The sequence below is a fragment of the Ctenopharyngodon idella genome, chromosome 16 (genome assembly GCF_019924925.1).
Source record: "Ctenopharyngodon idella isolate HZGC_01 chromosome 16, HZGC01, whole genome shotgun sequence".
NCBI classification, from domain to species: domain Eukaryota; kingdom Metazoa; phylum Chordata; class Actinopteri; order Cypriniformes; family Xenocyprididae; genus Ctenopharyngodon; species Ctenopharyngodon idella.
The window spans coordinates 14377800-14398138 of NC_067235.1; the positions used below are offsets into that span (position 1 = coordinate 14377800).

General features: G+C 36.1%; 2 protein-coding genes across 3 annotated transcripts in view; one reads left to right on the forward strand and one right to left on the reverse strand.

Moving 5' to 3' along the window:
* The window catches only part of itga10 (integrin, alpha 10), a 49538-nt gene extending 38883 nt beyond the window's left edge, over positions 1 to 10655 (forward strand). The window contains exons 16-31 of the mRNA XM_051864573.1: positions 52 to 182; positions 352 to 518; positions 658 to 800; positions 981 to 1091; positions 1232 to 1317; positions 1569 to 1710; positions 2955 to 3047; positions 3156 to 3232; positions 3741 to 3830; positions 5904 to 5988; positions 6080 to 6193; positions 6282 to 6389; positions 7690 to 7803; positions 8463 to 8558; positions 9560 to 9673; positions 9815 to 10655. Coding sequence (XP_051720533.1) covers positions 52 to 182; positions 352 to 518; positions 658 to 800; positions 981 to 1091; positions 1232 to 1317; positions 1569 to 1710; positions 2955 to 3047; positions 3156 to 3232; positions 3741 to 3830; positions 5904 to 5988; positions 6080 to 6193; positions 6282 to 6389; positions 7690 to 7803; positions 8463 to 8558; positions 9560 to 9673; positions 9815 to 9871 — 1728 coding nt within the window. The 3' untranslated portion in view covers positions 9872 to 10655. The remainder of the gene's footprint in view (positions 1 to 51; positions 183 to 351; positions 519 to 657; positions 801 to 980; positions 1092 to 1231; positions 1318 to 1568; positions 1711 to 2954; positions 3048 to 3155; positions 3233 to 3740; positions 3831 to 5903; positions 5989 to 6079; positions 6194 to 6281; positions 6390 to 7689; positions 7804 to 8462; positions 8559 to 9559; positions 9674 to 9814) is intronic.
* Positions 10656 to 10889: 234 nt separating this feature from the next.
* Positions 10890 to 20205, reverse strand: polr3c (polymerase (RNA) III (DNA directed) polypeptide C). Of its 2 annotated transcripts, none has more exons than XM_051864574.1 (15): positions 20048 to 20205; positions 17758 to 17904; positions 17416 to 17680; positions 14727 to 14930; positions 14228 to 14310; positions 14032 to 14133; positions 13746 to 13838; positions 13580 to 13660; positions 13437 to 13488; positions 12732 to 12792; positions 12504 to 12654; positions 11690 to 11791; positions 11561 to 11610; positions 11320 to 11469; positions 10890 to 11216 (listed from the first exon to the last, which is right to left on the reverse strand). In XM_051864574.1, the coding sequence occupies exons 2-15, from the start codon at positions 17902 to 17904 to the stop codon at positions 11135 to 11137; spliced, it is 1623 nt and encodes a 540-aa protein (XP_051720534.1). In that variant the 5' UTR covers positions 20048 to 20205; the 3' UTR covers positions 10890 to 11134. The 2 variants fall into 2 exon arrangements, with proteins under 2 accessions (XP_051720534.1, XP_051720535.1); XM_051864575.1 differs by having other exon boundaries at positions 20102 to 20161.
* Positions 20206 to 20339: the final 134 nt, after the last annotated feature.

A 20339-nucleotide genomic window follows, 5' to 3' on the forward strand; every position in this document is an offset into this window, starting at 1 on the left:
CCTGTAATTTATACTTCACACACTAATAAATCTCTCTTTTTGTGTCTGTAGCGTATCCCAGGCTCCGCTCTCTCTGCAGGGCTGCAGTATTTTGGCCGTAGCTTGAGCGCTCTGCTGGATCTGGATGGGGATGAGTTACTGGATCTTGCTGTGGGAGCACAGGGCACTGCCGTCCTACTGAAGTACTCTACGCCTCATTACAATCTTGTGTTTTTATGCATCGTCTAAATGCTGCCATCATACAAGTCAGCAATTCGTCACATTAAATTGTGTGTCAAACAGTAGTAAAAGTCTGATTATGACCCATGGTGACAACTTGCTTACCTCCTGACCTCTGTCTGTACTCTACAGGTCACGCAGTATAGTACAGATAAACGTCAGCCTGTCCTTCCAGCCACACTCCATAAATGTGATCCAGAAGAACTGCCACAAGGCTGGCCGAGACTCTGCATGCCTTAACGCCACGGTTTGCTTCTTGGCCCTGTCTCGCTCTCCTGGCTCTTATGGCACATATTTTGGTAAAGTGTCATGTAACCAAAAACAACTCTTTTATTTTAACTCTTTCATTACTGTACTAAATTCCGCTTATGTACAGCAGCTTTATTAATAGCAACTCTGATACATTTCTTAAACTATCACATCTGCTTAACTATATAGATATGCAGATGGGGGCCATGTTGGATGACAGAAAGATCTCGGCTCGTGCTCTATTTGACTACAACTCCCAGCGGCAGACCATGATGGGCGTCAGTGTTCGTGTGGGGCAGACCATGTGCTACACGCTACCATTTCATGTCTTTGTAAGTCTAAATGTCTTTAAAAAAAATCAATGAAGCAAAGGATAATGTACATTTAGCTGGTCGATATCGCCCTAATGGCTGGCTGACTGTGCATTATCCTTCACATTACATGACTACTTACTGATTGTTTTTGAGGAAAAATTGTTCTTCCGCTCTTTCACACTTCCTTTGTACATCTAGGATACAGCTGATTACATCCGACCAATCAGCTTCACTTTGCACTTCAAAATCAATGACACTGAGAGCGGCCCAGTACTGGACGAAGGCTGGTCAACAACATTCAAGAAGTCTGTGAGTGCTATTCAATATCACTATTCCTTTTTGAAAACTGGAATATAAATGAATGTTGCATGTACAGGGTGGATGAAGGTTTTTCCCCTCATACAGCTGTTTTTAATAGAATTTTTCTATCTCTTTTTTTTCCCCTTTAGATCCCATTCTACAAAGACTGTGGGGAGGATGATGTATGTGTAACTGATCTGGTTTTACAGGCCCATATGGACATTTCTGGAACAAGGTAACAGAGAAATTGTCCACCTGCTGTTGGCTTGTATGGAATAAGCACAACTAAAGTCATGGGATTCACAGCTACTGTGACTTTGACTATACATTTGAACATACTGTCAGGACTAGTTGGCTCAATCCCTAGTGCTATAGTAATATTTATAATGAAAAGTTTAGAGTAGCTGACTACCAAACCTGAAATGGTGATTTAAATAGCACATGTTGTGCATGTAACTTCAATGTTGCTCTTATCTGTTCTTGTAGGCAACAACCATATGTTTTACGCAGTCCTCGGCGTCGGCTTGCAGTAGAAGTACAGCTACAAAACCAACTGGAAAATGCTTATAACACTAGTCTCACTCTTCATTACTCCAAAAACCTGCATTTCAGCAGCCTGAGTATACGGGTACCAACATGATCTCTCTTCTTAAAACATTAAAGCATATTAGGACAATTAATAATTATTGAATAGTTATTGAATAATTATTTACTAATAAAGATCATAATTATGTATACAATATATACAGTACATTACCGTTCAATAGCTTAGGATCAGAAAGTTGTTTTTTGTTGTTGTTGTTTTTTGAAAGAAATGAATACTTTTATTCAGCAAGGACACATTAAATTGATCAAAAGTGACAAAGACATTTATAATGTCACAAAAGATTTCTGTTTCAAATAAATGCTATGCGTTTATTTAAGAATCTTGAAAAAAAAATGTATTATGGTTTCTATAAAAATATTAAGCAACTGTTTCCAACATTGAGACATTTAACATAACAATGAGCATTTTTAGAGCACAAAATCATTAGAATGATTTCTGAAGGATCATGTGACACTGAAGACTGGAGTAATGATGCTGAAAATGCAGCTTTTAAAAAAAAATAAATAAATAAATAAATAAATTTTTAAATATATTTAATTAGAAAACAGTGATTGAAATTGTACAATTGTAATATATAAAATGTAATATTACTGTTTTTAATGTATTTTTGATCAAATATTTGCAGCCTTGGTGAGCATAAGAGACTTCTTTCAAAAACATCCCACATGAAAAAATACTATAGTAATTTATAGTAAATATAGTGTTTTGGAACCTTACTGTAGTAAAGTACTTGAATTAATTTGTTGTGGTAATTCTATAGTTGCTGTGGTAATATAACAACTATAGTTATAAACAAATTACTTTACCCAATACTGTACTGTAAGTTTTCTACAACTATAGGGTATATTATACTACAATACACTACAGTTTACTGTAGTAAAAACTAAAGTATACTACAGTATTTATTAAAGTTCACAGTTCACAGTATCAGTTCACTATAGTTAATACTACAGTATGCTGTAGCATTCATTAACAAAGTGTTGTAAATACTATAATATATACAGTATACTACAATTTACTATAGTATGGTTCAAAAACACTATAGTATTTACTATAAATTACTATAGTATTTTTTCATGTGGGATTAAAAAATCTTAACTACCCCAAACTTTTGAATGGTAATGTAATTATTTAAACAAAACATTCATATTTATACATATTATTTATACAAAAGTACAGTATATTCCACTGTCTCATAAATCACATTTTGTCTTGCCTCTTCATTTCTCTTTTTGCCTCATGTTTGTCTCATTCTCTCTCTGTAGGAAGACACCCAGTTTAAGATTGAATGCACGGCTCTAAGCTCAAACAGTCACTCCTGTAATGTCAGTTACCCAGTGTTCCGCTCTCAGTCGAAGGTAAGGCTCTGGAAGAAGAAAGGTTTGTCGTCATGATTCATTAAAACAGTCACTGAGCCGTTTTGGTTCATTGACCAGTGATTCTCCCAAATGCCTCGTTTTTCTCAGGTGAAATTCATGTTGGAATTTGAGTTCAGTTGTACGTCTCTCATCAGTAAGGTCCAGATGAGGCTTGTTGCTTCCAGGTACACACAAACACACACACACAACCATTAGGAATAAGTACTATCCAGGGATGTCATGCTCATATATTTTTGAGGGGGCACCAGGGTGGTCGTGGCTCACTTGGTGCCCTAGAGAAAATAAGATATGACCAAAGAAAAAAAAAAAAACATGTTTTTTGGAGCCATAGCCTTGTGGGCTGCACTCCGACATATGTAAGTTTAGTTTACAATTACAATTCAAGGAGAACCTGGTTCAATTCCTGACCTCTTTTTTGTATCATATAATTTGACAGTCAGTAATCACCGTGCATTATACCTAGAACAAGTGTGCAACTTAATTATCAAAGACTTAAATAATTTTGTTTTTTGGAAGGTTTTTGGCACAAAAAAAGGCATGACGCTTGTGTGCCCTTCTGCGCACAGTGCACCAATATCTGTATACAACATTTGAAAATATACATTCAAAGATGTAAATAAAGGTATCTGTTGATATGGTGAAATGGGAATGTGTATCTGTGTGTTGCCACAGTGACAGTTTGGAGAATGAAGGCACATTGTCGGACAACAGTGTTCAGTTACAGAGTATTGTACAGTATGAGCCTGATCTCTTCATCACAAGGTTAGTTATCTAATGTACTGATCCAGTACACATCTCTGAAAGCCTGTCTTTCTTAATCGTCGACCACTAATGTGACCTTTGTGACTGTTAAAGATTTTGGTGTGTGCCTTCAATAGTATAGTTATAAGAGCACACATCTTTTATAATAATAATAAAACAATTATTATTGTTATTATTATTTTTCAAGTTCACATTAGTTGGTGACAGTTAAGAAAGGCTGTCAGAGATGTTTATTATTATGATTATTATGCTAGAATACTGTAATAATATAAAATAAAATATGTAATTTTAATAAGAATTAATAAGGCTTTGTTATTATTAGCAGTATTTTCATAATAATAATAATAACATTATTATTATTACTATTATTTTATTATTATATAATTCTAACAAAAAGTTTAGTTAGTATTAGCATTATTTTTATTATTTTTTGTTATTATTTTTAGTATTTATAGTATCATTATTACAAAAAGTATTGGGTAACACTTTGGTATGGAGAACCAGAGTCCTGCACGGGTCCTGTTTGATAAACCCGCACCCGCCCCACACCCGCAGTTATTAACAGCATACCCGACCCGACATCCGACAGAAACACTAATTTTAGCCCGTACCCGACCCGATCCGTTTGACATAAAAACCGCGACCCGACCCGCACCCACATTAAATCTCCTACATGAGGTAGACAAAAATAATTTTCTCATGTAGCCTAACACAAGCCATAAAACCAACATTAGGCATTCTATGTCGCTGCATTTAATTAAACATTGCATTAAACAACACAAGTAAAACAAAACAACAAAATGTTTTAGTAGGCCTATTTAACTGTAAGCTTAAAGCTAGTAAATATTTTAGCAGATTCACTCGGCATTTAAATGCGGTTGTCTCTTCTGAAACTCAGCAGTGTTTACCTGGCCACTGGTCCTCTTTGTAGCTAAAACTTTTATTCAAATTGTGAATAGCCTATATTAAATACATAAAGTGAGCAACGCGTGCTCCCTTTAATATAATCACTAGCTTACAATCAGATGCAGCGTGATTAGCTACAATGCTCAGTGTTGCAGATCCTGCTGTATTTAGAAGCCTTTACTGGTCTTCAGACAGAGCGTGAACACAAATAAGCACAGAACCATTTGAAAGCAGCTGTCAAATGCACCACATTGAGTTGGAATAGTCTTGGCTATTGGACCCGCAGTCCGCCCATGCCTACCGCGCGTCCGACCCGCACCCGCACCGCACCCGACATGTAAATATTATTCCACCCGTTACATAAAATTTGGCAGGTACCCGCCCACATGCAGGACTCTGTGGGGAACACATATTCACTATTAACTATGACTTTTGCCTCAATAAACTCTTAATTTACTGCTTATTAATAGTTAGAAAGGTAGTTGTTGTAGAGTTTAAGTTTAGGTATTGGGTAGGATTAAGGGATGTAGAATATGTTCTCGCATAATAAGGCATTAATATGTGCTTTATAAGTACTAATAAACAGCCAATATGCCAGCTAATAAGCAACTAGTTAAAAGTGAGAATTTTTCCCCATACTAAAGTGTTACCAAATATTGTTAATATTAGTATTATTTATGTTATTATTATTTTTAGTGTAAAAATAATGAAAATACCACAACAACAACAACTACTACTACCACTACTACTAATAATTTAGTAGCACTTTATTTTACAGTCCTGTTTCTCATAAATATACTATGTATTTATTGTAGTAATGACACTAACTGGGTTATAACTAGGTACTACTAACCCTGAACTTACCCCTAAACCTCAACTTAACCCATGTAGTTACCTTACACTACTAAGTACTTTTGTTGGTAAGTACACTGTAAGTACATTGAAAGTGCACATACTGTAAAAAAAAGTGCAACCAATAATTTTTTCCTTCTACTACTACTACTAATAATAATAATAATATAATAATAATATTTATTATTATTATCATGTTATTTCCTTTATATGTTTCCCATATTGCCTATAACATCTAATTACAACCTCAAAACTGTATGCATGTTCAGTGTACAATGTCCATATGTGGTCTTATTTCAATTCGATTCACTACAGTGACTCCAACCTAAACCGCTATGAGGTCCATCCGACCAGGACAGTGTCAGAGGGGACAGGACCTGAGTTCTTCACACACTTCACTGTGGGTGAAATTAAACCCAATAGGCTCATCGGTCTCTGTTTAAAATCAAATCAGAAAGCTCATGACTACTTGTATGTTTTTTTGATATCAGGTGCAGAATCTGGGCTGTTACGCCGTCAGAAATCTGGAGCTGAGTGTCAATTTGCCCTCCGTGGCTTCAGGAGACAGGGTTTTCGCGACTGTGGTTGATGCATTTTCTCATAATGTTAGCATCACACTGCTAGTCTTTTTGTAATTCTTATACACCTTTGTGTTCTTGTAAAGTTGATGTTTTTGTCTGGATTTATTTGTAGGCTTCAGGTGTGAACTGCAGTATAGTCAGTGATCTTTCAAAGTTGAAGTCCAGTCAGAGAGATGTACGTCCACTTCACCCTGAAGACATGAAGAAAACTGAACTATTGGTGAGAATACACACACTATGTTCACACACAGTATGGTTATAAAAGAGATTGAAAACCGAATAACTGAAGTTAACTCCATCAGGACTTACAACTGAATTTTGCGAGCAAGTTCAGTTGATTCGTGCTCAACAGACTTACAACTGACAACTTGCTGTCTCTGCATAGACAGTATTCTTTGCTGTCAAATCGCTAATGTTAGAGATGTTATAGTATAATTTTGTTAGACACATAAAAGATTTGTAGAATAGCCTGGGCATTATGGAACCAGGAAACTATGCAGGCCTACTTGACTATACTGTATGTCTTTTCTCATCTCAGCAACGGTACAGGGTGAAGAAATATCCACCAGTCACTGAATAGTACAATCGTCAATCAAGCTGCTTTATTCTGTTTACATGTGATGAACACTTTCTTGGTATATGGGGTGAAATATGTTCTTTTTAAAAACAGACTAGTTGGCAGCACACCACCATTAAAAAGAAGTCCGAAGATTTGATAATTAATTGTGGCAAGCGAATGGGATGGGCTAAGCTCTTGGAAAATACCCCCCCAAAAATATGCTTATTGGTTAATGGGTTGTAACCAGGTTGTAAGAAACTGTATAAGAATGAGAATTTGTAATGAGATAAATGGTCAGCTGGCATCTCGGCTTTTTACTGGACCAATGAAGTATAATCTTTTGGCATCTGGAACTTCTTGATTTTGAGAGATTTCTTGCTAAGAGGGAAAGACTTTATTATTCCACGACATTGTCAACCTCTTTTTGTCTGGTCGGAAAGTAAGACAAAACTGTTGAGTGTATGGCTGGAGGAGAAAGTAAATAAAATCAAACTGGAACAAACCAAAATGTTTTGGCTGCATATCTAAGAGGGTAAAAGCAGCAGGAGATGCCTGCAATAGAAAGACACAATACAAAATTTTGAAATGTAATACTGTTATCTGTCGCTATGGTACAGGCATTACTCAAGGCTATGAGAAGGGGATTGACCCCTAAATATGATCACCCTTGGAAGGACCATGTCATAAAATTTAAAAGGCATCTATATAGTTCTTGTATAAAGACCCAATTTGTGAAAAACTATTATAAATATATCTTGAAATTTTCATGAGAAATATCTTATATCTTATTTTTATTATTTCTTTTTAAATTTTTTATACTTTTTCTGTAAACATTTCCACAGACCCCCTTTAGTACTTCCTTGCAACCCTAATTTGAAACCCCTGAACTAAAGTACAAGGGCTGTAACAACCATTCCAGTATGCATGAAATGTTTCCTGAATTTTTTTTTTTCCTTTTTAGAATTGCACTTCCTCATGGTGTGTGGAGGTCGTGTGTCACATCCAGCAGCTACTGAAGGGAGAGATAGCCTTGATCCGCATCACCAGGAGAATACATGACAACTTCTTCAGACAGGTGACATCTCTCACACTTACGGTATTCACACACACACTTTAGTATGTGCAAGCTATGGAAGCTTGTTTCTGCCACTGAATAAAAAATAAAAAAGATAATTGTGACTTTTCTATCTCAGAATTTTTTTTTTCTCACAATTGCGTGATAAAAACTTGCAATTGCGAGAAATAAAGTCAGAATTGCGAGACATAAACTCACAATTCTGAAAAAAAGTCAGAATTGCAAAATGTTTATATCTCACAATTCTGACTTTTTTTTCTCAGAATTGTGAGTTTATATCTAGCAATTCTGACTTTATTACATGCAATTATGAGTTATAAAGTCAGAATGGTAAGACATACAGTAAACTCACAATTCAGAGAAAAAAAAGTATTTTTTCCCTCAGAATTGGTCTTTATAACTCGCAATTGTGAGTTTATATCTCACAATTCCAAGAAAAGAATTCATAATTGCGAGATATAAACTAGGTAGAAAAAGGTAGAATTGTAAGATTAAAAAGTCGCAATTATCTTTTTTATTTTTTATTCAGTGGTGGAAACAAGTTTCCATAGCAGGCAGATGGTTTCAGAGGTCAACAGAAAGACAAAACACACAAAATATGCACTGGGATCTGTTTGTGTTTTAGTCTCTAACCTCTATCTCCTGTGTGCTCCTGTCAGGCCAAGTTTAAAGCAGTGACAATCGTGGGCTCTTACCAGCTGTCTGCTCGGGAGTCCAATCTGATTACAATGGGAAATGCTGCCCTCTTGAGGGAGGTGAGAGAACTGATAGAACATAAATTCATGAACCATTCACTGAAAAAAGTGTGTTGTATTTACATGATTTAATCATGTACATCTGTCCCACATGAATCAATTAAATTAATTTAAATTAAAACGTAATTTCACGTAATTTCAACATCACAGAATCAGTCATTTTTAAGTGACCCAATAAAGTAGTACCAAAGCGATTTTTAAATGGTTCCCTGACTGGATTAATGCAATAAATATCACATATTTTTGTGTCCTATGACTGACTTATAAGGCTGCGTCCAAAAGCTTAAAAATGCTGCCTTCGGAGGTTGCATTCCAAGGTAGGAAGGCATCAAGGTACTTCCGAATCCAATGTTAGCTTCACTTCCTGTCTCTTGAGATACCTTCTTATCAGTTTTTGAAGGCAGCATAGATGTATCCTTCACTGCCTATGAAATCCAATTAAATATTTGTGTAGTTATCAACAAAGCTCACTTTCTTTTGCTGTAGATCATTAAACCATTCCTCAGAAATCAGTTTTGTGAGATACTTTTGTGCGCAAATGCTGCCTTCAAAGTCATTGCCTAAGGCGGCGAGGCAACAAGTCAAGTTTTCAAATGCAGCCATAAGATTGTGCTAGTTAGCTACTATTGGCTAGCAATAACATATATTAGCATGTGTAAGTGTTAAGCTTGAAATGCTCCTTGAGCAAAGCAGAAATGACATGCGTTTTGCCAGTTCACAGCCTAAGCTTTCCATTCATCTCCACAATGGTAACCCAGTCTAATTTAAATGGTTCTAAACACAATTGAACATTAAATTACACTTAAATGTAAGATTTTAGAAGCCCACTGTACATAAAATCATGTTTGCACATTACTAATGTAAGTTCTGCAGTGTTAGTTACATTTTTCTCCTCTATTTAATGAAAAGACGCGTTGACAAAAAAATGAAATCCTTACCAGCAACTCCACTAACATGCACCTGTATAAACTCTCTCACTGTCTCTGTATCTGTGTGTATAGACAGTTTTGGAAGTGCTGAAGGGGCGTTCGATCCCGATTTCTCTCTGGATTCTGATTGGCAGCATCATTGGAGGACTGCTGCTTCTTGCACTCTTAGTATTCATTCTTTGGAAGGTACGGAACACAACAACTTTAAACATAAGCAGGTGTTCAGCAGAGTGGTTACATCTGAAGTGAATTAGTACTCAAAACATTGAAAAAACACTATACCAGCACTCGGCAGTCTTAACCAATGTGTTGAATGTTTCTTCACAGTTGGGGTTCTTCACAAGGATACAGAGGAAGGACGAGGATGAGAAGGATGACAACTGACACTGCAGCACAGATTGAACAGTTTCCTTTACAACAAGGAAATATGCCTTTTGCAGCCATTACTTCCCCTTTGAGACATGACACTTCTGCTTCAGGACCACAAACGATCCATTATAGGTCCAGGTGGAATCTACAGACTTGTTTTTGTGTGCTGATTTTGGGGAAAAATCTGCAGAATGGATTTAAACCTGATAAAATATTTTACATGGAGCTGAGAGCACTAAACAAATGTGCCAAAATAATAAATAAACACGCAAAGGGGCGCAGGATGCGTAAAACTTTGTGAATGACGGGTGTATCAGTTCTTGCGGTTCAGTCGAAACTACTATTCATTTTCATGCTCTGCCGGGTCATAGGGTCTCACATCTAACATTTTATTTGGATTCTTCCAAGGCAAAAAAGCACATGAATCCCAGTATATCGCAAGAGGTTTCACAGGATGAGAAAAAAAGATTATGTGGGACTGGGAGATTCTCTGGATTCACAAAGAGAGATCACTTACAATTGCATTGACGGACCGGAAAACAAGCAAATGCACTATTTGTAAAAAATAATGAAATGTGTATTTAAGTTGAAACATATGGTATAATACAAAGGTCACTGATTTTGCCAAGTAGGACATGTTCCCGGATCGACATATTTTGTTGATCCTGCAACATTTCTAAACCCCTAAACCTAGCGCTCCCCATAAGTTATCCGTAAAATCAGAGGGAAATGATAGGTGAATAACACTTATGTAGAAGCACCTGACCCTGGTTGTAAGCCTAAACTTGACATAAACTGTAAAACCTGTCCCTCAATCTGATTTGTTGATTAGAATGTTGTTCCAGGATCAACAAAGATGTTGATCCAGGAACATGTTGTACTTGGTGAAATCAGGTTTATCATAAAACCAAACAATGTTTATTTAATTTTTGTTACTTAACAGAAATCACAATGTTTCAGTCATCGTGGTTAATGCACAGATTTAAAAATTGTTTTTCTTTTGACAAATTATTAAATAAAAGTTTGTAAACCATTATAAAAAGAATTCCATCTTTATTTTTCCCCCATGAAAACAGAAATAAAATTGCATTCACAGTCCCACAAAACATACTGTTAAATACAAAATCAGTCCTTGTTGCAAATGAAACATCTGTTTGAAAACAGCATGAATCTCAAAATAGCTCCATCTACTCTTCTGTATTCACCTATTTCACCTCTTTTCACACAAACATAGACAAGTATGTCTTCTTGAACTAGCCTATAGTTGTATAATAACTGTCAGCGAGAGGCCTGTGTAGAGTTAATGTAGGATTCCAGAAGAAATATGGTCTCGTCCACCTGGTTTTCACTGGAATCCAACCTGCCACCATGAGCACAGAGAGAAGAAACGAGATTAATGATTGGCTGAACATGAATCACATGACTCTGATCCATGTGTAGAGAGTAATCAGTTTGTGTAGTACTTGTTAATGTGGTGTCGCAGGGACTCGAGCTGCTGTCTTTCTGGAGCTGTGATCATCTCCTCCACCTCCGTCAGCTGTGCCGTCTCTGCCCCTGTGGCCTGCAAGGATGCCAGGATGGCCTCAATTCGCTGAGACTTTTCCAAAAGTCGCCTGTGAAAATCAATGAACAGATTAATGACATAATCAAAGTCTACTACTCGGATGAAATTTTTTGTGTATTGTCGAAAAAGGAGGGACTTGCTTGTTCTCTTTGGTCTCGTACAGCCGCCTCTCGATCAGGTTCCCAATTGTCTGTATGGTGTCCACATATAAATATATATCAAAACACTATAAAAAGCATTAAAAAAGGATGCTCATGTAAGCTCTGTACCTTGTAGCAGTGTTGCAGCAGCAGTCTGGCGGTGGGCAGCTGATTAACGGTGTACAGGTAGAAGGTGCGAGAAGGGGCGTGGTCTGGTGTTTTTGGAATTTCCTTTACATACAGTACACAAAAAGTTATATGAAGCCTGATCGTGATAAAAAGAGACCGTTTACACTACTAACATCCATAAGCGACACAACTGGCAAAGAATATCACATGACAAAGCCAACAGATTGCCTTCATATTGCCTACAACGCAGAAGACTTTCGATTCATTATTTAGGTAAGCTACAAGCATACAAGAGCAGTAAATGTTAAAACTATAACCAGTCTGTTTATGATTACGATAATAAATTAAAATAATATGACGAATACCAGTTCTCAACAAGTAGCATAACGGCCTGTTTTTGTACAACTACAATAACTGGAAGCAGCTGACACCTGAAGCCTTGCACAATCGAGGTGAAAATGGTCACGTCCACTCTTCTGTTAAAAATAAGTTTGATAGAACATACTTTTTGAATATAAGTCTGTCATCAAATGTAGTACCTAATGATTTTTTGACATGAACCACAACGATTTAATTCATTCCCGATGGACAAAATCAAGTCCCGCCCTACATTTTTTCTTGTTAGAAAAGCCATTTCACTCGGATATACATCACAATAGGGAAGAAAAGACTATGGCAACTTCTGTTTCATGCTGACTTTAATACCAGGTGTAAACTGGGTCAAACTGACAAGCAGACATAGAGCAAGGACAATGAAACTGAATTATTGAGTGACTGTTATATATATATACAAGACCTGCTGTGAGTGTGTTACCTGCAGCTGGACCAGGTTCTCAGATAGGAGTGTGTACAGCATGTCTTTGGCCTCTTTGGCTGGAATCATGGCAAAATCCTCCACCTGCTTCTGTTCCAGATGTCGTTTCCGCAGTAACAGACGAAAGATGCGAGCTGAACGGGAACCAAACCTGACGTAAAGAAAAGAATCTAAGAACAAAACTAAAAAAAAGATTTCAGCAAGCTAAAACACTATGACTCTACTAACCTCTCTTGGACCACAGACTCAAGGGTAGCTCTGGCCAGGTTAGCCAGTGCACGGTGTAGATCTGACCACAGGGTCAAGGGTCAACCAATCAAGTTTTACTACTATTTTGTTATAAGATTATTAGATATGTACCATTCAAAAGTTTGGGGTTGGTAAGATTTTTTAAATGTGTCCAATGCTAAACAAGGCTGCATTTATTTGACCAAAAATACAGTAATATTGTGAAATATTATTCCAATTTAGAATAATTGTTTTTCATTTTAATATATTTTAAAATGTATTTTATTTCTATGATGGCTGAACTGAATTTTCAGCATCATTACTTCAGTCTTCAGTTTCACATGATCCTTCAGAAATCATTCTAATATGATGATTTGGTGCTCAAGAAATATTTCTTATTATTATCAATGTTGAAAACAGTTGTGCTGCTTAATATTTTTGTGGAAACTGTTAAATTGCTTTCAGGATACTTTGATGAATAGAAAGTTAAAGAGAACAGCATTTATTTTAAATAGTAATTTTTACATTATAAATGTATTTACTGTCACTTTTGATCAATTTAATGTGTCCTTGCTGAATAAATCTATTAATTCTTACTGAAATCAAACATTCGAATGGTAGTGATAATAATAAATAAATTAATTATAATAACATGGAACATGGAAAGTTTCCTTTTGTCCTTCAGGTGGTGTTTTAAAGGGATACTGACGACATACATTCCTCCTCCACTGTCACCTGTTTTCCCCACAAATTCCATCTAGGAGAAAAAGAAAAGATATTTAAGCCATTTAATCCTTGGATAAATAGCAAATATAAAGTAGTGTGTATTTATGTATTCATTGCTTTACCGGATCGTCAACCAGGAGAGTGAGGTATTGGTCTAAAATCGGTCTGCCGATGTTGTAATTGGATGGAAGAGCTCGGAAAATCTAATGGAAAACAATAAGGCTTTGATCACACTTCATACCAATCTGATTTGTTTTTCTCAGTAAGGGCCGTACATTCATCCATTACCTCGTTTGCTGAAAGAGCTTGTGTGAAAGCAGCGTTAGCCGGCGTTGTAACTTCACTCATCCGTAACATGGTTCTAACTATCTCACCGCTAGTCTACAGGGGGAGAGAGAGAGAAATTTAGCCGATAAAGACCTACATTCTACCGACTTATTATTTCCCTTGAGGAGAAAGTCTAAATGTGAGAATCCAGAACGTTCTGTCTCAGATTCACCCGTAAAAGAATATTCAGTCCACAGCCTAATTATATCTCACAGCATATCTTAGATTATTTGATGTTTATAGTCACCTGATCAAGTTTACAGGAAACAGCACTAATGATGGCCTGATCCCTGAAGTGCAAGTGAAAGCGTTCAAAATTCACCTGCCAAAAGATCCCTTCATCACCACACTGGAGAAAGAGAGATAAAAACAGATGTACAACACATGAAAAACTCAACTAATGAAAACGGGAATTTGTGATGTCATCATCACGATTGTAATACCTCATTGTTGTCCATTTTGGCTTTTTTTGCTGCACGCTGGTCAGCTTCTCCATCCTCACTTGAGCGTCTGCGTTTTCCTTGACCTGGATGAACACACAATTCAACCGCTTAAGTTTTAGTCTCAATGTGTTTGAATATTTCTAGCTGAGTAAATATAAACTAACAATATGCATATGGTGCCCCAAAACATTTGCTCATTGTATTTTCCAATAAACAATAAAATTACTGATTGAATGGTTATTTTATAATTATTCAAAATTCTAATAATATATTATATTAAAATATTATTTAAATTATAATTTATATATGTTAAATCATGTAAAATACATAAATATTCCTTATATTATCATCCCACCATCCCACCAACATAATAGGCCCACCAACATAATTTTAAGCATTTATGAATTTCACTGGCATTGTGTACACCATATGGGTTGACCATTAAATTTTTTTTTTTTTTTTTTTGTAAGTGATTAGTGTTTTGTCAGAAGTAACTGACCGGTGAGATTGATATAGGGTACTCTGTAGCAGTCTGGGTGGCTCTCTGGTTCAGAGGGCTGTGCTACAGCTGGAGGAGGAATGTCAACCGCTCCTGAGTTTGATGATCCTGCTGAGGCCACAGGAGGACAGCGCTGAAGGAAATGAGTCTCCACCAACTGGGAGAATGCAGAGACAACCTCACTGTAGTCCATACTCTGACCCTCTGGTACAAAAAGTTTAAATAGGTAAGTTTCAAATGGAAATCAAGAAGGTTGGTTAAGCATGAAACATATTTCAGATGCTATTTTAATTAACTATTTTTACTATATTTGTCTGGTCCATCTAAAAGATCCAAACTCAGACCCACTGAGGTGGCCAAAAAAGTACAAGTTCACTTTAAAAATAATATATTATTTTCAATGTTTCAATGTCAATGAGTACAATTAGTCAAAGTTAACAAGTTAATTAAACATTTTTAATTCACCTAATAATGGAATAAGAAGCACTAGTATACGTTTCCATGTTTATGGAATAATTTCAGACCTCACCAACCTGATGTGCAAGGCAGTTGGACACAGTGGTGTTTTAGAGGTAAAAAATTATATAAATACTGTTCGGTTTCTCACACAAACCAATCGTTTCGTGTCTTAGGACATCAATGTGTCATCACGAGCCGCAGGGTTTAATTTGGATTTGTCTGTGCATGTTTTTTTGACTCTTATAGATGGAGTTCCCATTGACAAGCATTATACGACTGACAGACCGCAACGGTTGGAGTTAAAAATCATCATTTGTGTTCTACTGAAGAAACAGTCACCTACATCTTGAATGCCCTGGGGGTAAGCAGATAAACATCAAATTTTCATTTTTGGGTGAACTATCTCTTTAATAAACATCCCCCTCAATTTTAGCCATTAATTATAGCCATTCAACAGAGTATAATTGAAAGCTATCAATTGTAACATTTAATAGGCTTTAAAAAATATAACTTTGAATTTAAGTGAACTTAAAACAAACTTCACATAAACCAATTGTAATAAATGTCACATTTAGCTGTGCCTTTAATATATCAGGGCTCAACGCTAAGGTTTTTTTCTACTGGTCCAGTCAGGCTGATTCAGATTTTTACCTGCCCTGCTAAAATGCACAAAAAAAGTTATTGTTTCTGTTGTTTTTGACCCAAGCAAATTTGTAAACAGTGCTTTAAGATTTTCATAAATTATAAACTGAATGTAGGTTAATCTTTATTAAAGCTACAAAAGTTATTCAGCCAAGAGCAGTGATTGATTTTCTCTTTGTTTTTTGTTCTTTGATTCACATTAAAGGGTTAGTTCACCCAAAAATGTCGTTCTACACCCATAAGGCCTTCATTCATCTTCGGAACATGGCTCAGTGAGGCCTGCATAGCCAGCAATGACACTTCCTCTTTCAAGATCCATAAACACTGCTTTGGAGCTTTACGAATCGAATCAGTGACTCAGAGCGCCAAAATCATGTGATTTCAGCAGTTGAGCCATTTGATAGGAGATCCGAATCACTGATTCGATTCGTAAAGCTCCGAAGCAGTGTTTTGAAATCGGCCCATCACTATATTGTTGAAAAGTCATTATTTTGTTTTTTGGCGCATAAAAAGTATTCTCGTCGCTTTATAATATTAAAGTAGAACCACTGTACTCACATGAACTGTTTTAAATATGTTTTTAGTACCTTTATGGATCTTGAGAGAGGAAGTGTCATTGCTGGCTATGCAGGCCTCACTGAGCCATCAGATTTAATCAAAATATCCTAATTTGTGTTCCGAAGATGAATGAAGGTCTTAACGGTGTAGAACGACATGAGGGTGAGTAATAAATTACATTATTTTCATTTTTGGGTGAACTAACCCTTTAATGACACAGACAGCAGCAGGTTTATTAGGCCACTGTGACTTTAAGACCTGACGCAAATGATGTATCTGACACACATCTTATTTTCTCACGACTCTTGACGTTCATTTAACACTTTTAACCCATTACGACTGTGCTTACAAGGATACTCAACAAAATGGGGATTTTGGCATAATTTTATGTGTTTTTGTCCGTTCAAGCGTGAAAGAGAACTCAATGCGGTGCTGACGAACTATCTGAAATGGCATTCTGTGCACGCATTTCAGGTGTTTTGTTCACAGAGTCGCTTCACAGACAGTGCATCAGTACAAATTACTTCTCTTTTTGTGTCTTATCGCACTTAAATGGTTTAATAGAGCTTGAATGAATGATAGAGTGATCATATACTGTAGCGCAGCCAATGGATGGCAGAAAAAAAAACGGATGCTGCATTAATTCTGTTAAATATTTTTAACGTGTTAAACTGAAAAAATTTAACTCAAAATTAACACATTAATTTTGACATTCAACTGTCTTTAATATGTTCCCATTTCTGTCAGCTCCATAAAATATTAAAATGTGCAACTCATTTCCTCCTCTGAATGCCATAATTCTTTAGATGGTAAATAACCCTGTTGATAATGCATTTTATATACATACCGTACCGTGGACTTTAAAGCAAGCCATTCCCATGCCAATATGGTCTTGTTTAGAGCATTCACATATACTTTGAGCCAAAATATTTACACACACACACACACACACAAAAAACCTGTCTATTTTTTCCAAGTCCTGTTTCGTTTACATCTATGAATTAGCCCTTCAGTCTGCTTGTGTTCTTACCTGGCATATTGTGAGTCAGCCTATCTGCTACAGTCTTGACTGTGCTGCTCATAGTCATCTGGCCTCTCTGCAGTATCTCCTCAACAATGAGCTCGCCTGTGTCACCATAAAGACTCTTGGCGGTGTAGATGTAGCGTGGATAACGAAGCATGTGTAGGATGCGCTCACAGCTGATGCGATATTCCACAGGTCCCGCTGGACCACGACGCCCTGCACCAAACGTACACATCCCATGCTGCACCAGTACACACAGAGATTTCTTGACCTAGCAGGAGGAGAGTGTTAATGAGGAAAAATGAAGACAGAGTGAATGTGAAGAATGTGATAAGTACGTGACATTACCAGGTCAAGAGCAAGTTTGGTCTCATGGGCAAGAGCTCGCAAGTTCAGAACTCCACAGCGGATGAGATGAGTGCCCACTTTCTCCACCACATCTCCAAAGTGCTCCTGCAGCAGCAGCCCACAGAGACGCACCTCCTGTGTTGTCATCTTCAGGAAAGTGATAAACAACCAAATCACTAAACAAACAGCTAATGAAATAATGTATGTATGATGCATGGTTTTATAAACATTTGAACCTGAATTTTGCTGGATTTGACAATAGAGTAGAATAGTTTTTTTTAGTGGTTATAAATCATCGCTGCTGGGCGGAAACCTTGGTCAAAACCACCTACTTTACAGGAAATGGAAAAAACACTGCATATTTAAATAATTAAACATTGTCTTCCGTGTTGATATTGTGGCTTTACTTGGGGTCAGACACTTGTAAGTGTCATTAACATTTTACCAAAATCAAGCTCAAATGGACATATGAGGTTTTTTGACTAGCAAATGTCAGACATATGTGCTTTATCCGTCATTAGAATGGCCACATCTGAGGCAGTGAGTGCATCGCATTAAGTTTTCATCAACTTAAAGGTTATAAAGTTTATTGTAGGTATGTGAGCGCTCAGTGTGTTTAAGACAGTATTGACTATGACCCGACAAAATATTTGGCTGAGATACAACTATTTGAAAATCTGGAATCTGAGGGTACAAAAGAATCAAAATACTGAGAAAATCGCCTTTAAAGTTGTCCAAATGAAGTCCTTAGCAATGCATATCCACTCACAAAAATACATTTTTGATATATTTATGGTAGGAAATGTACAAAATATCTTCATGGAACATGATCTTTACTTAATATCCTAATGATTTTTGGCATAAAAGAAAAAACGATAATTTTGACCCATACAATGTATTGATGGCTATTGCTACAAATATACCCGTGCGACTTATGACTGGTTTTGTGGTCCAGAGTCACAAATGCTAGACTAAGACAATCTACTCAGTTGTCAATACATAAAACATTAACCTTTATATAGTGTTTGTTTCTTGAGTAAAGAAAATGCTGTGCTTTTTTAAAAACAGTTCTTTATTTACCCTTGCATAATAAACAAGCAGAGACAGTCCAAACTGTGTGCAGCACTTCATTCAAGATTGAGGCGAATGGAGTTACAAGATTTAGTCATATGCTTTTTTAAATACTTTTCATTGGTTTAATATTTTCAAAACCCAATGGTGACCAATAGTAATGATTTATGAAAAAAAAAAAAAAGACAAAATATTGAGATACAAGGTTTCTGCCTGACAGCGACGATATATAGCTTTCAAGACAGACCATAATCTTTGTGGTAGTTAAGTGATGGTATATGCCTGTATATAAGCAAGTGTGGTTTCAAAATCATCTTTAGTTGCTGAATTCCCATTGAATAACTACACTACCCATAATCCTGAAGAAAGATCCACCAATCAGAAAAGTCGCCGTTACTAAAGAAATAAAAATGAGCTCAGCAGTACGTAGCTCTCTTCCATTAAGAACTACACACACAATCAATGCATCCCTTCACTCTCAAACTACTGGTATATATTTGAATATTCTACAATAAATTAAAAAAATATATAGTTTTTTTTTTTAATATATATAATCATCAATGACTATAAGTCCAAGTTTTATATAATACAGCATTTCTGATTTGCTTGCATCATTCACAATACTTTATTAAAAGAGTAGCAAATTGTTTAAAGTTCTTATTTTTATTTTATTCAAAATGTGATGTTATTATTTAACATACTTAGAATTATTTAATGTAGACTTTAAAACACCTACAGAGAAAATTAATAGGAAAAATACTGTAACCAAAGACATGGGTGGTAAGCATTGATCTATTGTCAATAACACAAGATGTACCTTAGTTTCAACCAAAACACTATAGTGGCTTACTAAAGCCATTATTACTACTATATAATCCTAATAGATAAACATGATATATTCTTACAACATACATATATATGAACAAACACGTAAACATTTACTCAGGTAGCCTGACCAATGACCAGAAGTGGACTTTAATGTAATGGACATAATAAGTAATGGACTTCACTTAACATGCTGTCACATCATACCATGTTGTAAACTGTATCTAAAAGCGACATATTGAAAGCACTAGAAGAGCATCCTGTTCACAACATACAGGAATAGTTATTCATATTTAAGTTCTGAGTGATACACATTACACAAACTAACACATGAACGCAGCGTTAACATTGCACAAAAAGAAACAATCATGCACATACACAAAAATGAACCTACCTCTAAAAAGTATGTAACTGTACGTGTTTAGGGTTTAGATGAGTTTATTCTCACATGTGTTGTCCAAGCGGTGCGTAATGATCAGCACTGACGAATTTCCGTAGTATGATCATGTGGAGCTCAAGTATGTCTGATTAGTGAACGAATCTTTGCTATGAACTGATTCTTTTTTTAATGATTCAGAAGAACCGAATGTGAATCACTCGACTGTAAAAACTATATTTTGAAAGTAAAACAATTCGAAATATGATATATTGGAAATATAATAATATACAGCAGTGTTTAACAAAAT

What these genes read in the sequence shown, in the direction of transcription:
- polr3c (XM_051864574.1), bottom strand. Translation starts at nt 17,904, where the DNA reads ATGACAACACAGGAGGTGCGTCTCTGTGGGCTGCTGCTGCAGGAGCAC. An exon ending in CTCTCCTGGTTGACGATCCG is followed by an intron (nt 13,489 to 13,579) that starts GTAAAGCAATGA and finishes TTTTTCTCCTAG; the next exon opens with ATGGAATTTGTGGGGAAAAC. An exon ending in TGCTGCAACACTGCTACAAG is followed by an intron (nt 11,611 to 11,689) that starts GTACAGAGCTTA and finishes GACACCATACAG; the next exon opens with ACAATTGGGAACCTGATCGA.